This window comes from Lampetra planeri, chromosome 29 (genome assembly GCF_965212315.1).
Source record: "Lampetra planeri chromosome 29, kcLamPlan1.2.h2, whole genome shotgun sequence".
Lineage (NCBI taxonomy): Eukaryota > Metazoa > Chordata > Hyperoartia > Petromyzontiformes > Petromyzontidae > Lampetra > Lampetra planeri.
Window position 1 is genome coordinate 6,842,947 of NC_136135.1, and position 18,074 is coordinate 6,861,020.

The 18,074-nt window shown below is 48.6% G+C and overlaps 1 protein-coding gene across 2 annotated transcripts in view; it reads right to left on the bottom strand.

Annotated features, from left to right (window-relative positions):
* The window catches only part of C2CD2L (C2CD2 like), a 92,620-nt gene that overhangs the window by 27,709 nt on the left and 46,837 nt on the right, over window positions 1-18,074 (bottom strand). For both annotated transcript variants that reach the window (XM_078608198.1, XM_078608197.1), the window contains one exon: window positions 11,507-11,605. In XM_078608198.1, coding sequence (XP_078464324.1) covers window positions 11,507-11,605 — 99 coding nt within the window. The remainder of the gene's footprint in view (window positions 1-11,506; window positions 11,606-18,074) is intronic.

An 18,074-nucleotide genomic window follows, 5' to 3' on the forward strand; every position in this document is an offset into this window, starting at 1 on the left:
TGCATTCCCGCTTCACCCCGCTCGTCCGCATGGAACGGCCCGAGGCGAAGGGTCAGGCTGCCGAGAGGGGGCCCGAGAGTGGAACGTGCCACTGATATGCAGGGGGGGAATCCCAATGGAACTGGCTGCATGCAAAACGCTGGAGCCTCTAAATAACCTTGTTGTGTGCAAAACGGCCAAGCGGTAGGCTTCACTGTGCTGCACACGTACGTTCGGTGACGAACATGCAGGTGACGGAGGACGACTGCCCTTGTGCGCGTGAAATGATGTTCGATGCACAAATCGGCTCCGCGTCCCCGGAGTATAAGGAAGGAGGTTAACGTTCTTGGTTCTTTCGGTAAAGTCACATTCAGACTCTGTCTTCTCGACAGACCTGTTCTCCACCTGAGGACGGCTGCTTGCGTTGTGGCCGAAACGTCGTGAGAATTATTTTATTATGTTTAATTTTTTATTATTTTATTATTTCCATTCTACGTGACTTTACCGAAAGAACCAAGAAGATGAATCCCTGCAGTCACGAAAGTTTTACATCGAAATTTGAGGTTAACGTTAACGCAGCGTGCGATCCGTATGGAAGATTTCCCAATGACCAAGTCGCACGGAAAGCTTCCGATTCTCATCAAATCTGAGCGTGATCGGTACATGATCCCCAGGGCTTGCCGGGCGTTGTAGGAGGTGGGCTACGGGGTGCCCAGGAGATCACGGCGCTGAGCATCATCCCATGGTACGCACAGTGGGGTTTCAGTCTTCCTCCCACGTTCTAAACGCTAATTTAAGGACATTTCTCCCCAAGTGTTTTTGGATTGTCCCGCGCGTTGTTCGGCACGAATTAAACGCAGTGGGTTTATTTCGGCATTTTTTTGCAACCGCGTTTAGACCATCGACAAGCTACACACGGCAGCCAAGTTCAACTGATCAGTTGGGCGTCTTGATTCGAACGACCTCCCGTGTGCCTGCCAAGGAGCACCAACGATGGTAGTAGTTTCACACTACGGGGCCCGACAGCTGCCGATTGCAATTCCTAATCGAGTGATTTGCGAGAAAAAAAATTCAAATTTGGCCCACGACGCCGGCACGCAATGGCCTACTCGTTTCAAACGACGTCAGATATTTTAGCGTCCACTGTGAACCAGGCGGTTGGGGTAGCATTCATCCTCAACACACCGATGTTTGTTGATCTTTCTGCCGTGTAAAGTGGTGGCTGCTGGGTAATATATATGTGGAGTGACGGAAGCCTGCGCATTTCAGAGAGGGAGGCGGCATCTGTATCTCACTTTGCAAGCGCGGTAATTGACAAGCGCACGAGTAGGAGGGTACAGCAAGGAAAGGGGCCAAGCGCAACCGGCCCTGACGGCGTCTAAACATCGCACCTCCAGGCTTTGACATTTCTCTTCCACCAACCACATGACAACATCAACAGGCCGCTGAGCACATCTGCTTCATGAATAAAAAAAAATTAAAGATACAAGACACGGTCGGACGATTGCGGCCATGCAACCAAAACTATGGATCGTATAAGTAAACCACTGCAGCCTGCGCTAACCACAAGCATCAATCTTCTATTTGCCAGGGTCAGTGTCTCCACAATACCTCAACAGAATCGCCCCTAAACGGGCACACGAGCGCAGACAACACAGTCAGTCACACTCGATACAGAGGCCCGCGGACACTCACTTTGTCTTTCTAGACGAATATTTACCAGCGGCTAGCGAACACACCGGCCCTTTTTACGTACGGAGAACTTTTGACGCACCATACGTAGCCAACCGTGCTAATCGAAGGTGCATTCCAGTTCAGAGTTATGAGCAGCCGTCGTTGCAAAATTGTACTTGAGTAAGTGTAAAACATTGAATAATATGCAGTTTATTAACTTTAAAATGTGCAGGATTTGCTATTTATTTATTTTCCCGCTGGTGGGGCCTGGCGCCGCAGGCCCTGAATGACCGGGCCACCACTGGTTCCAGCACAAGGCCACTTGGATTATACCCATTTTGCGAATAGTTTTCTTCTTCCCCTGTCCTCCGGAGCACTCTCTCTCATTTTGGTAACTCTCGCTCTCAGGTCGCCCCTTGCGGAGGAAAGTAATTGAAAAGCCAAAATGTATTAAGGCAGTCCTTTCGATCTGTCTTGATATCGGCTTGGGTTCACCGAAAGTAAAATGAAATAAGTAAAAAAAAAGAGGCGATAACAGTAACAGACAAATTACTTTCATCCCAGCCTGGCTGGCAGTCCTCGCTTGATAAAATCCGCGTCGTTGTTTCAGTATCCAGGGAAGACCACCATTCTCGCTGCGCACCAGGACAGTATCGCTCTCACAATGTTTGATTTTTAAAGTGTCGTAAAATAATACTTAAATAATTTCCGATATTGCTGCGTAGGCACGAAATAACTAATCGATTTAATTGGATGTTTACGCTCGCAGGGGAGCTGCCGCAGTGGTGCACTGCAGAGGTCGCAAACGGGTTTTGATTCCTTACCCGTACCCGGCCACACCAGGGTCGCAAAGGGGTACCCGTACCCTACCCGTACCCGGCCGGGTACGGGTAGGGTACGGGTATCGGGTACCCGATTGCGACCTCTGGGATGAAGCCATGTTGCAGGCGCGGGTGGGTTGATTCTCGGAACTTGAATTGTGAGAAGAGACAAGACGTTGGGAAATGAGTGACAAACAGTTACTCACCAGTGACTCACGGTCTACCCGTACCCATACCCGGCCGCACCAGGGTCGCAAACGGGTACCCGTACCCGGCCGGGTACGGGTAGCCGGGTATCGGGTAGGGTACGGGTATCGGGTACCCGGTTGCGACCTCTGGCGCACTGGACTTGCAATCGAGAGGTCCCCGGCTTGATTCCACCTTCCGGCGCGACAGTCGTAAGCATTTGTTGTTGAACTTCTTCCACACCGTACGTAGCCAAGCGCGTGAACCGGAGGTGCGGAATCGGTGGTGCGAGTTTCTCAATCGCTCCCCTGCCAACTCTGGTCACCAAGCCGTATAGAATGGGTTCACACCGCAGGCGAGTCTATCGGGAGGCCGCGTGGTGGTGGGGTCAAGGGTGGCCAACGTGGAAGGGGAGGCCAATTACCCTCTAACATTTGACCGTGTGGAGGCCTTCCGCCAGCACCGAGAAAGAAACTGCAGGGCCGCACCTTTAGCTTTACTTTGTTTTATTCTGCTCACGACGTGCGCATACGATCGTGAGTGTAATGAGAGATTCATTTATATTTACGCAAAGTATATTTACATTATTCATGCCGGCAAGTGGAAAGATGCAAATGTGCATTTTACATTTAGGCAAAAATTGAGACAGCACAGGCAGAATATAGGAGGCAGACCATTCAAACGATACAAAAAAAAACAATAATTGTTATTCAAATCGACTCGTTACCCCGAATAGAATCAATTCATCGCGTCATGCAGGGAGGAAATGATGAGTCGTTAGATTAATTGTGTTAGAAAAATATATAAACAACAAAAACCTTTCCTCAAACACCAACGAAAAGTACTAGATTGTCCAAACAAACCCGTGGTGTATTTAATTACCGACAAATAAAAGGGCATTCAATTCAGCACGGATTGCACTGTTAATCTACGCTACGATCATTTCTATTCAACCTTCTCTTCGCCACAGAAATCCAAACAATCAGAAGATGCTACATTGTGCACAAACAAAAGGCGGATTCATTTATACGATCATTCGCTGGGGTATCAGCTAACCTTGCTTGCCTTTCACAACACCCCCGAATGCCTCCAGACGAACATGATTTGCCAAATGTCGGACAGATGGCACGATGTCAATAATAATAATCTCTGGGTTTTACGTATGTATGTTGAACTTCTTTCGCACAGCACGCAGCCACCCATGCTAATCGTATGGCCGCAATTATGCATCCTGCGAACCTGCTCATGAAAATCCCACTCGGAACAGCGTCACACAAATAGAGTATCAAGTATGGTGCGAGAAAAGTTCAGCAAACATACGTGCATAGAGGACGTGTAATTCGTGTGTCCGTGTGCAGGTGCTGGGATGGATTGTTACATGGCAGGATTGTGCTGGATTAGGGAGTGGATTGATCGTGGCTGACGACGATGTTGACGACGATGTACGTACGTACGTACGCAGTGAGTCACGTGATGGTACAAGACTACGATTCAGTGACTTGGAAGCAGAGTTGACGGCTCACGCTGAGACGGAGGTTGCATGAGACATCCAGATGTAGGAGAACAAGGTGCCTGTGCAAGGTAGCACACCCAAGTAGATTTGTGCCCATCTGTTTGGCGATTAAGCATTATCCTCTTATACCCGTGGGGTTTTGGCCGAGCACCCTGGGGTTTTTTTTTTCCCACGGGAAATAACAATTCTAGATTTGAAGCTTTCGTGACTGCAAGGATTCATACTCGTAGGTTTTTTCGGTAAAGTCACGTAGGTAAAAATAAAAATAAAATAATAAATCACGACGTTTCGGAGGCAACACAAGTCTCCGTCTTCAGGTGGGAGCGTCACAGCTTGTACGTATGTACGTTGTAAATTGAGCTGTGACGGTCCCACCTGAAGACTGAGACTTGTGTTGCCTCCGAAACGTCGTGATTTATTATTATTTTATTATTATTATTTTTTTACCTATGTGACTTTACCGAAAACACCTAAGAGTGGGAAATAACAACCCTCGCGAACAAATTAATCACCAAAAATCCACTCTTGAGACCCATCGAAATTGTCCTCTCGGGTCAAACTAATGATCATTTAATATTACTATTACCATTTCGCTTGATTACCCAGGAAAACCCCAGCAAGTCTTAGGACTTTTTCTCAGAAGGGTCCTGCCACGTTTTCGCAGTAACTACTACGACTGAACTATTTTATTTTTACCAGGTAACGCCCACAGAGCTATTGGTCCTTTTACACAGGCGACCTGGCCACACGTAATATAGCTCATCGATTCTGATTCCTATCGGCTAACATCATCATCGCTTGTGGGAATTTATAGCAGTGGCCAAATATAATCTCAGCGCAAGTTGATTCTGAATGCGGAGGGGAAAAAAGCAGGAGCCGGAGAAAAATCCACGCGGCCACGGGGAGAGAGAAGACACAAACTCGAAATATAGAGGCTTCAGGGTCGGGATGGAATCCCAGCCGTCCTCCATGCCAGGTGAGTGAGATAACGCAGCATCCCAAGTGGGTAATCTTTCAGAATTGGGATGTGTGGTCAATACCGTTACTCCTCCCAAATGCCCAAATCGCCCTGAAAGTATACAATCTCATCAGATCTCAAAAGATAAGCTGGGTTAAGCTTGGGCAATAATTGGATGGGTGACCACCAGGGGCTGCCAGGTGTTGGGCTGTGTGGTGGCCGGGATGTGGCGGTGCTGGGTAACACCCCTCGTCGTTCGTGTGGGAGTCAAGGTGTCACACTCTGGGGCTTGCCAGAAGGCGGTAACAGCAAAGATGTCAACTGTCCCTCCTGTATGGAATAGAGTGTTGCCCCCTCGCACGGACGGGTTATCTCCAGGTGCTCCGGTTTCCTTCCACATGTATAAATGCTCATTAATTGGTTGAAATCATCCCGACATACATGCGCCCCTGCGTGTTGCGGATTGTGCAGCTTTGTGCGACACGGTTTGCATAAATGGCACTCTATAAAAACGCGAATTCGTCCAGTTATCTCCCATGAGCTCATGCAAATAAAAGTCTTGAAACTCAGCGAGACGTTCCTCGGTAAATATAATAAATGTATCATCATCATCGGCCATGATCAATCCACCGCTGGATGAAGGCCTCCACCATCTCCCACATTCCTGACATCTATCACTCCACCTGAGCACTTGCACACATTCTCATATCGGTCAATCGATCATCCGATCAACCCATCGAAATACGGACCACGTGCGTTGCTGCAAAGGCGTTGACACTGAGGTTCAGCGCCAGTGGTGCGCGAGCTCCCTTTTAAGTGCTGCCGCTGCCGCCGCCACCGCCGCCGCGCGAGGTCGATCGTCCCCGCTAATTGCTGCTGAGTCAATCGCTTTACTGCAGGCCGCCCCCGCCCCAGCAAATCGCGCCGCACAACGCTTGACGTCAGCGCTTACGAACGGCGAGCTCAGCAATGTTGTTTTTTTCTCTCTCTCGAGAGAGAGAGAGCGCCCACATGCGTTACACGCACCGGCCATGCCGTGCCGTAGGGAGCGGGGGGGGGTACGAGATGAAGGCTATTTTTCAAATGAATATCATAAACGTGGCGATATGTTTTACGTTACTAGAATCACAGTGCATACACCCATATCGATCCACTGCTGGATGAAGGCCTGGTGCCCGCCCACGCCCCCCACCTCCCCCCAACACGCCGTGTAAGTGACGCAGGTCGTTTGGTCGCACTTAGCGATGCTGCATCAGTGCGAGTTGCTGAAGGGGTGAGTGGGCCCAGGACCAGATCATGAGATCAGAAATCACTCACCACGGAAATTAGCCGTGGCCTGGTATCGAACTCGGAAAGTCGAGAGTTCATAGTGCCGCGCCGTGCTAACCACTGTGCCACCACTCCACCCCCGTATTTATGTTACTATGCATTGTCAAAATACAAGTCGAGGTACCAAAAATAGATGTTTACTCGATTACCTCCAATAAAGAAATCGCAACAAAAAACTCATTTGGGACACATAAATTGGGTCCTTTCTCTCCCTCCCAATCCGTCCCTCGCTGTCCATCGTGTGGACTTCCGCGTTCTGAGACGTTTGTTACGCTTTCGGCGCGTTACAAATGTAAGTTGTTGTTTTCTGCTGTGGTTGTATAAGTGTCAACTCGGCAATATTGAAAAGTATATTTATACAATGTATATCATGACACAATTTCAACCGTGAACACCAACACGACGCGCACAGGCTTTTGTCTGCTGTGCATTGCTGCTACTTGACATCTATGAAAGAGCTTCATAGCTCATCGGATTCAGATTCTCCTCCGACCCTCACGTCGTCGCCATTGTGTGTGGACAAGATACCACTGCAACAACGATGGTTCATTTTAGTTTCACTCCGTCTAGAGTACTCCCCCCTCCACCCCCCCCCCCCCCCACCACAACCATTTGATCATTGTAGTTCACTGAACTCGTGAACTTTAACGAAAAACCTCAGCCTGCTTCCCTGATGCGAAAACCATCATAGCGCGAACTCCGTTGATCCTCGCAACAAAGACGGTCACCGCATCATGCGCCGCTTTCGAATGCGCTTCTGCGGCTGTCTGGAAGGCTATTCCTTCCGATATTAGGAAGCCACTGGAGCTATGCACATTCAAATCATCTCGATTGAGCTACTTTTTGCGTTCAGTTTGTTGTTTTTCCCCCCGCACCTCCCACTTAGCACAGACGGCTACGTAAGGTGCGAAAGAAGTTGAACATACATAGGTGGGCGCCATCACCATTTTTTTTCATTCAAGAACCCAGAATTTAAAGTGGATTCCAAAGAGGGAGGGGGGGGGGGAGAAGCAGCAGGTAACGTGTACCAAACCCAGAGCAAGACACCCTCAAATTGAGGGACCATCCGGGGTCGTCTGGGCTCACCGTCCTACCGCGGTCGGGCTAACGACCGGGAACCACCACCATTTCTATCAACGCGGGTGGCACGCGTGTATATATTGAACTTCTTTCGCATCAGCCAACCATGCTAAATCGAAGGTGCGTGGCAAGGGCAACAAAGGACAACAAACTAAAAGCCCATCATTTATAACAAACACTTCTGCAAGCCTTGGCGGTTCCAGTCCGCGCGGCGTATCTACAAAGAACACCTGTGCTTTTGTTTTTTTATATGGAAACTTCAAAATAAATATAGATGAACCGTAAACCACAATTTAATAACGGCAGGCCAGAATTTGTTTTTAGAGACAGAACAAACAACGCCGAGGCCTTTCTGGCTCGTATGTTTAGGAGATTTTCTTTTGGAAGGGCAAATCTAAAAGGCTGGGGATAAAGCGGCAAAATAAGCAACGTTGTTTTCTGACGTGCTTAAATCTGAGCGTCAATTATACAGCAGGAGATCCTGACCCTGGGAACCTTGCAGGAATAGCTGCCAGGAACCTGGACGCAGTCCTCGTATCCAATAAGCAAGTTGGGACTTAAATAAATCTACGAGCGCCGCAGATTAAATCACGCAGTTACTCTATTTGCTTTCGGTGTTTTCCAAGCCTGCCGGCATTTTTTGCTGTGGCTATGGGGGTCAGGGACCTGGAGAATCATATTCGGTGCCCGTGCATGTGCTAACCTGATGCTCACCACCGACACGGTATAAAGACAAAGATCCCGAGTATAGCCTTAACAGACTGTTGGGGGCAAGTGCTGTTAACAAGCATCTATTAAGGGAGTGGGTGACCAGCCACCACGCCCAGCCACGTTTGTCTCCTGGGTGCCAATCTTTACCCACCGCACCAGGCGGAGCCCAGGACCGGTTCAGATCATCATCACCGGTGTTAGTCACGAGCAGGAATCGAACTCGGGTCGCCAGGTTCGCAGTGCAGTGCGCAAACCGCGACAGGACCGCTCTCCCCATACATTGACGCCCACCTACACGGTATAGTCTCATCATCAGCATCATCGTTGTCGTCACCAGCCATGATCAATCCACTGTTTGGCTCGATGAGCACCACCTCAATGCTCACTTGAGAAAAATCATTAATCATTTAATTGTTTTGATGAATTAATCGTGGGTTTTTTGACAGGGGTAAGAAACATTCGGCCATCAGATGTTTTAGAAAAATAACCCAAGGAGGACCAGCAGCGTATACATCATAACATTGCAGACATGAAGCAGCGTCTGCTACACTGCAGACAACCAACACTATAAGTTTCTGAATGTTTCGTTAAGTTTCGTGCTGTTTTTGTGACTGTAACTTTCACGTGCACTGCATCGCTTGGTGACGGAGTTTCAATGGGCCCTCACTTGCCTTAGATAAAGTCGATGAAGGAATGAACGCATCTGAAGAGGTCACAGCTCTTCAACGGGAAACAACTGCGGAGAAGCTTTCCACACGCGCCCGTCTGTCTCACCGTCACGGTTTATGTCCCACGGTCACAACGCTCCGCTCTATTTATCCCGTCGTGGGAGAAAAGGCGGCGCTCGCTGCTGCGTTCCCTGCCATTCGACGTTATATAACGCGGGCGGTCTCTAATGCCCCCCCCCCCCGGCTCCTGCCTGCTCCCCATCAACCAACACCAAGCGGCCGTGCCAAACGGTGGCAACGGGCTTGCTGTGGCAATGAGGCGTTGGGCACGGGAGCCGGGGGATTTACAGGCACCGCGAGCGATGAAGGTAGACGAGAGACGGTGTGCTCGTGTCCACAGGCAAAATTGTCCTGGTCTCAAACCAGCGTGAGCCCTCTCTCACCTCGGTGGCTCACGCGCTGCCACCATGCAACCGTTCAGAGCTCTGGAGAACTTTCTACACGGACCGGAAGTGCATGTAATGTATGTAAGGGCAACCGTGTGCGACACCGGCGAGGCTTGTGCCTCACGCAAAAGAAGGGGCCCCTGGGGGTTTCATTCACAAATTGTGAACCGTTTCCGCAGAGACGTTTGTATGTTCACCCCGTGTTCTGCGTGGGTTTTCCTCTGGCTTCACTCCCATAGCTTAAAGAAAACAATCTGTAGCCGCTGTTTGGTAAAACAAGCCAGTGTTGAAAAATCACCTACAAATTACTCGATCGGGATTACACAGAGCAACACCGGACCCGATTGCGAAGACCAGACCCCTCACCTGCAAAAGAGGGTCGTGATACTCTGTGAGGCTTTCCTGGGTAACCAAGCATCACCGTCGTAGTATTAGTAATAATGTGATTGCTCTTCTTGGTTCTTTCGGTAAAGTCACGTAGAAGGGAGATAATAAAATAATAAAAATAAAACATGATAAAATAATTCTCACGACGTTTCGGCCACAACGCAAGCAGCCGTCCTCAGAATTATTTTATTATGTTTTATTTTTATTATTTTATTACTTCCCTTCTACGTGACTTTACCGAAAGAACCAAGAAGATGAATCCCTGCAGTCACGAAAGCTTTAAATCGAAAGTTGCTCAACTTTGCATATTTCAACAATAGTGGACATTATCTATTTATCTTACACATGGGGCGGCATGAATTTCAAAGAAGACCACAAATCCACCATTACATCACCCGCGTGCGTCTCGACTCATTCGTTTCGCGTGACATCAGCGGCATGGCTCGGCTTCTGCAGCGTAAAAAACAACCTGGCACCTCCTGAGCCACGCCGGGCTGGCTTGGTTGTAATTTTCTTTTGAAACAAATACCTCCCGAAAGTTACTAGCCTCTGATTTTCTCAGGATAAACCCGACGACAATCTTAGCGCCAAACTCGGGAACGTGCAGCAACACCGCTGTAAATGTTTCCCTTTTTCGCTGAGCAGAGAAAAACAAGGGGCCACTATGCTTAATGAACAAACCTGCCTCAATTCTGTTAAGTGTTCTCTGGTTCTACCTACAGTCAAATGTTGATAAATCACTGGTGGGTAGGGATAAGATCTTTATTTCCTGCACGGCAGGCTCCAAGTTATTAAGCTCAGGGCAAGCCAAGCTGATGCAGCCAACTTTCACTCGGAGCGGAAATGCATTTACAGATCTTTTGCCAAATTAAACTATTAACATAGTTGAAAAAATACATCTAATCAGACGAGACACTGCCCACACATTTGCACGGGATTCACAGCCAGGGTGGAGTGTCGGTGGGTAGAGGGGAGGCATCAATGTCTGCGCGACGCACAAACCGAGCTCAACGCTGTGGGGATGTGGGTGACGTCATCGCGCAGCCGGCCAGGAAGCCAGCGAGCAAAACTTTGTTTTACAGGGACTCCTCGACTTACGAACGAGTTAGGTTCCAGAGGTATGTTCTTAAGTCGATTTGTTCAACTTTACTCCTGTCAATTCCAAACATGTCGCCCGGCATTTACACAAAACAACAACACAACAACAGACAATGAAGGCGGCCCAGGCAGAAATTCTGGGAATGCTGGGTAATGACACCGAGCAAGCACCGCCATCTGTTGCGTGGTGGTTGAACTTTCGACTCTCGGTCCCAACAGGCAACTGGACATATGGACAGATTTTTTCGTATCTCTGAAAGTTTGAAAGTCGAATGTTCATAAGTAGAGGAGTCTCTGTATAATCGAGGTATTCCCTCACTTTATGCGGGTTCAGTTTGTGCGATTTTCGCATATATATACATGCGGCTAACCGATTTGTTCCCAAAATTCGCTCAATGCGTTTTGAATTAACTCGCTTTATATGCGGCTATGCGGTCGGACGTGGGACAACATTATTTGTGTGTACTGTGTGCGCTACTCGGCAGGAAGCTGTCTGTCTAGTGGGGTTTCACTTTGCGTGCCATTTTCTTGGGACGCATCTTCCGTGTAAAGCGAGGCGAACCTATATCGCATGAAGTCTGATGGGAAACATATTTTTTACGTAAATATAGAAATCACGTGCAAATATGATCACTTCTACTGTCTGCACAACGTACCATGTTACTGTCCGATTGGCTGTCCCCGTAGGTCACGTTGCTCAGCCGTAATGCATCGTGGGTCGGTCCATCCTCCTCGAAGGCGATCTGCAGCGAGCTCTGCAACAGAAGCGGTGTGAGGGGCGGCGTTAAAATCTCGTGGCATGGCAGGCGGTCATTAATATGCTCAACCCGACAGACCACAAAATCGAGAAGGCGCAATGGGCCCCGACTGAAACAGTAAACCCGTTGGTAATTTTTGCCGGCACATGGGACACGGAGGGAACAGCTTGCGCATTAGTGAGCATCGCAGGAAAAACAGCAGAGGTCTGAAAATGCTGTGCTGAAATGATGGCTCTCAGCGTTAAAGGACGTGTTTCATGTTGTGCTTGCAAACACATTTGCTTATTTTTGGTTTGAATCCACGGCAATATGGATGGCGGAGTGCAGGAGCAGTGGTTAGTGTACCGTGTTCTGCGAACCCAGCGATCAGAGTTTCATACCCGGCCAGGGCGAACGTCAGTGGCGAATTAAATGTGAAATGGTCCTGCCCCCTCCAACCCTCCCCCCTAGCAACCCCCCCCCCCACCGTTCCCACCCCCACCCCCTGTGGTAAAATTTTGTTAGATAACACCGATGACTCAACTCACACGGGTTCGGGAAGCAGCAAAATAACACACTGCTGCAAATGATTACCTGTTTTCGTTATTCGCAGTAAGCATGAGAAACTCTTCAAAAGCATGGAATAAATAAAAATGTAAATTTGCTACGTAGGAATGAATGGCTTAATTCATTTACATGTTCGTATCAGTCTAAAAATCAAACGGAAAATACAGCAACCTCACGATCGTTACCGAGTAAAAGGGGTGGGGGGGGGGACAATGGCCCAGGCACATTGCTGGGAGCGAAGAACGATAGTTTGGCAAGTGTAGCGGCAGCTGAGAAACTGTTTTGTGACTGGTATACGAATGCGGGTGGGTCGCTGGAAAGCTTCTCACAGCTGGAGCATACAAATTGGACAGCACGGTGGCCAAGGGGGTAGATACACAGGCAGGAGACCAGCATTTAGAATCAACGTGCGTTTTAGAGTGCTTGGCTGATATAAATGTCCACATTAATAAGCCACTTCGTTGAGGCATTATTTGTGGCCATCTTTAATCAAATGATGGCATGCATTTAGCAACTGCCTCTCAAAGTCCAACGAATGCTAGAAAGCCTGGAACATTTGCTAAAAGCCATGATATCCATCTAAATATTGAACAGTGAACATCAGTGAATCTATACCTGCATGGAACACAACATCAAGCCGGGCCCACTCAGCAGAGTGATCAATCACGTTAAAAATCACGCGATTTAATCACTCGCTCTATCCACATCTGAGCGATACGTTTCAGAAGAATTAAATTGCACGGCGTATTCAGGGTTGCAATGACCGAATGCAGTTTGCAAATGTGTGCACGTGGTGAAATGCGTCGTCGTAAATCGCCGAGCAGATTTGATGCTTGAAAATCTAGTCCGTCTCTACTGTAAGCAAGCAACTGGTTGTGCAACTGCTCACAACAGGTTGCAGAGACATCCACACACAGGTGATTCAGTTGCATGCGGCCAACTTGCACACCTCACTGCATGGACCCAGCTTCAAGCCTCAACACCCTTCCCCAAGTGCTTTGCATTGCCTGCGGTGTCATTATTTTAGCCCAGAGACAACAAATACATTTCTCCAATGCAAGTTCTAAACTTGCTCAACACAGCTTTAACCCAGAACCAAAGTCAGTTCAGAATAAGACTACAAGGAGGTAAAGGCACAGCGCTGCAATTGCTTGCTCACACGCCACTGCTGACAGAAATGTCTCCTCTAGAGACGGCTAAACAGAGCCCCTCTAGAGCGGTGTTCTTCACCAACTTTCAGAGGGGTGGCCACTTTCGCCGATAAGACATCATCAGTGCGAGCGCCGCCACACCACTTGAAACCATTGGGGTATGACAGCAGCACGATGATGCTGCGTGGTGCTCTCACTATTTGTGTATTGTCGGAGGCCGCACTAAAGGCCACCAGGGGCCGCCAGTGGCCCGCGGGCCTTGCAATGAAGAACGCTGCTCTAAGGGGTATAACACCTGCTCTTCCATGCTGCCCCAACATGATGGAGAGGTGGGTGTACCCATACTTTTACCCTCACCACACACGACCTGCAGATCGACATTGCTGAGTGGACAAAGGTGGGGGGGGGGTTTAAATAACTCACACCAACGTTTATTTTTGCATGTTGGAAACTGTAACAAAGTCTCTTTGAAAGGTACAGAGCAAATTAAAAATATAGCAATGTGGGAACTCAAGCCCCTTGGGTGAAGCTATCGACACGTAGCAAAGACAAAGGTCCCCCCCACCCATGTATAGCCTCAACAAACTTTCGGGTCAAGTTCTCTTAGCAAGTAGCCCCTAAAAAGGCCTGCATGACACACGAAGGGGGAGGTGGCCACCAGCACCATGCCTGTGGTCACATCTTCCCGCGCACGTGGTCAACATCCTCACGAAATACCTCGCACGTTGGGAGGAATTGAATACACCGCTATTCATAGCCTTGGACTGGATGTTCGACACAAGTGCGCTCTGCTGCGTTCAAGACGTGCAAAACACAATACCCACCAGCGTCAAGCGTGCACGCGGGGAGCTTGCGAGGATTATAATAATTAAGATAATTGCAGAGGGTCGTGTTCTTCCGTCTTGTAATTGTGCTGCGAGAAGAAGCGTGGTTGGATTACGGGAATCGTGCCCGTGGCCATTGCTGAACAGCAAACCGGCCACCAGGTAGGTGAAACCCAGTCACGAGGAACACAACAATTACGTTCATCCAGCAACATAACGCAAAAATATTAGCTCATGAAAATAATAATAATATCACAAGTGGCGTCACGGCGCAGAAATCACATCTGTACTCGACGAGAAACACCCCCATATAACAAAGTGCAGGTCGGAAAACCCAAACACCACAATGCACAAGAAATGCACAATAAAAGAGGCAATTTTACCATATAAGACCACAATGCACTTGTTCTTGAACTGCTGGTGGTTTTTTCGCATATGCACAGTGGCCATGCGCGACTTTTACACGTTTTTACTTGTTGTTTGAAACTTACGGCACAGAAACTATAAAGGAAATTATTTCTTGTTTGTATTTATAATGGCCTGGAAGAGTCGTATCGCCCGCTTCAGATCGCGTTTCGCAAATCCGCACTCCGGGGACATTCGCAGGCACTCGTTCATATCGGAGCTGGACGGAAAGAAAGAATATCGATGGTGGAGCGGACAAAAAGATGTGACACGTGATCACGGAGTGTGGTGGCAGCCAGCGGGCAGCGGCGGGGGCTTGCCCTGCTTGGCTGCCCAAAGCCACTTGCCAGGCGGCCGCTCTCCAAAAGCGGCAGCTGTGCACATGCCAGCTGCATTATATTAGGACCGTGCTAGAAACTCTGGATTCAAAGAGGGCGCTTCTACTGCCGCCCACAGTGGCCACACACAGCAACAACACGAGCATTCTTTGTTCGCTGCACAAGCATTAATCACCAGTCGGTGGAGGGGCGGGAGGGTCTGATGGGGGGGGGACAACTATCGGTTGGATCGTTAACACAAACATTAGCATTGTGTTCGGTTCTGGCGCAAAGCATATCGCTTACTAAACAAACAGCAGAAACCGGAATGAGAAACAATGTTGTGAAGTGGAGGTTAAAATGGCTGGGTTTGCACTGTGTGGTATTTACAGAACTGGATATGAGAACTGGATATGAAAACCGGGCATGCTTGTTTCTACGCATGTAAACTCTCTGTTACGTGCGCATTTATACCGGAATGCATGACGGTTCACTCCCAAAGCGATTCGCCGCGTACTCAGGAATCGGGGGGCCGCTAACGGATTCAAGAATCCGGTCTCTTTGTTGCCTCCGGTTTTTACGGCCTCATTTGCATTTTCTCGAACTGTCCGTCGCATTTGCACAGTTATGTCCGCGTCCTAAGAGTAAATGAAACACGAGCAACGCACTTGCATAAGGGCGCCACGGTGGCTAGGAGATGTTAACTACCCCGCCTGGCAGAGGTGGGACAAAGTCATTGTTATGCAAGTCCAAGTCGAGTCGCAAGTCATCAAATTCATGACTCGAGTCTGACTCGAGTCCAAGTCACATGACTCGAGTCCACATCTCATAGGTGGGACAAAGTCATTGTTATGCAAGTCCAAGTCGAGTCGCAAGTCATCAAATTCATGACTCGAGTCTGACTCGAGTCCAAGTCACATGACTCGAGTCCACACCTCTGCCGCCTGGTATACAGGAGGCCGTGGGTTCGATCTCGACCCTGACGCCCGCTGCTGTATATTTCGAGTTTGCATGTTCTGCCCGTGGTCGCGTCTATTTTTCCATGGGTCCTCTGGTTTTTTCCTCCGGGGTTTTTGTTTATTTGGCTTCTATACATTTCCGCATGATAAGCCACTTCGATGAGCTATCGTTTGTGGCCAGGTCGCTTCTGAAAAAGTGCCATGTAGCTCAGCGGGCCCTTACCTTGTAAATAAATAAATATATCGCTCCTACGGATCATGAACACCCCATTCTCAAAGCACGCACTCAGATTCGCGTGCCAGTGCTAGAACCGACTGACGCATCTTCACATCGTCACATGCCCAGCATGCACACTTGGTCATGCACGTTTCCAAAAGGGGGAAAACTATGTCCTTCTTCACTTTCAGACTCGGGAGCGGTACACATCTCGAGTAATCCCTTCACTCAGCGCAGGAAATAGAACGCAGCAGGTGCCAACACATTGCCGAAGCTCACCGACCACCACGCGGACCCCCGTGTCCTACGCAGTCCCCCATATGCCTGATGATGATTGCTTGTGTAGCAATCGAAACGTCGCTATTATTTTAATTTATTATTTTATTTTTAGACGTGACTTAACCGAAAGAACCAAAAAATAGTCCCCCATAAATCTTTGTGTGTCCTGAAAGAAACTGACCTAGGGCTCTTAACGCTTGGCCTTCTCCAAGGAAGTTGAAGTATATCCCAGAACCCCGCGGCAGCTGTTTGTTTTGAAAAGCGACGTTCAGATGATGTGACTCGCAGGGTCACATCATCTGAAGTGCGCCGCACTGGATTCACTTGCCCTCGTCGGAGAGAGAGAACGACTCGGGAGGTGCGTGCGAGGATCTGCAGACGAGCAGAGAAAGGAATCGGCCAAGTGATGAACCGGCGCCAAATTCATCCCCAAGCTCTGTGGTGCCTCTATGTATTTAGGTGTTTTCGGCCAATGAATGAGTTTACGCAATTTCGGAGGAAACCGGAGCGCCCGGAGAAAACGCGTGCGCACGAAGGGGCAGCTCACTCTTACACCTGTCAACCACTATGGTGTATATTCTTAGGTTTTTTTCGGTAAAGTCACGTAGGTAAAAAAAAATAATTAATAAAAGTTGAATAAAATAAAAATCACGACGTTTCGGAGGCAACACAAGCTTCCGTCTTCAGTCACAGCACGATAGCTGTATCAAGTAATAGAAATTTCAAGAAACCCGTATTTTTATATACTGTATACTGGTTGAGGGTGGGAGGAGCCAAGGTAGGCCCTGAATATTATTTTTGTGAGGTTCGGTGCGGCTGAAGCACGCTGTTAGAAATGAGCCTTTGTTGTGTAAACTTGGTGCGGATGATGTAGAATACGGGACCACTATGGTGTACCCGTATTCTACACTATGGTGTACCCGTATTCTTGTACAGGGAAATTGATTTTTCAGGTCCACACGGCGTACAGCCATTTCTTCACGGACAAAAAAGAAAGTCTATTTGTTTGTGTTTCTCCCGTGTGATGGGACTTTGTCGGATGAACATTGATATTTATAACGGTACGGGGTGACCAAAAAGGTCTGAATTGGTTCAGAGTAAAGTAGGCACTGATAAATGGTTGACAGGCGTGCACTCTATTCCAAACAGATAAAACTGATGGAGTCCTCATTTGCCGCACCGCATTCTCCCGACAAGCCAGAGTATGGCACCTCGACACCTCCATTTTCCGTGATCCACCAACCCTTGCCTCCCGCGATGGATTACAGGCGTGTGCGTAGCCACCACCGTTGGAAGGCACTTGTCTCCGTTCCTGTTGTAGGTTTAGAAAATAAATAATTGAACATGAGGCACTCGTTAAGACGACCGGCCGGTGTTTGTTCTCGTAATTGTTTCAGCTTTGCTGTCGTGTGTGTGTGTGTTCTTATGCAGAGCTTCTAATTTCAAAATTGTTTGCCCATTTAGAGGCTCCACAGTGATGAATAGATCCATCCACAAAGTGGAATGCGGCATTATCTAATTTATCACACATGTGGTGCCGCGGCGCAAACAAGCTCTCGATTGTTCACAACAGAGCATCACATTTTTCTCCAGTGGCCCTCAAAGCCAAGAGCAATACGCGCGCGCGCACACACACACACTTGCACCCAATGCAAGCTTTGTTGGTGATCGTATCCGGATGAGTCAAAGCTCTACGATCGCAGTAGACAGAGAGGGGGGGAAAATGTGGTTGCACATTGCTCGGTCAAACTTCTATTGCGGAATCGGC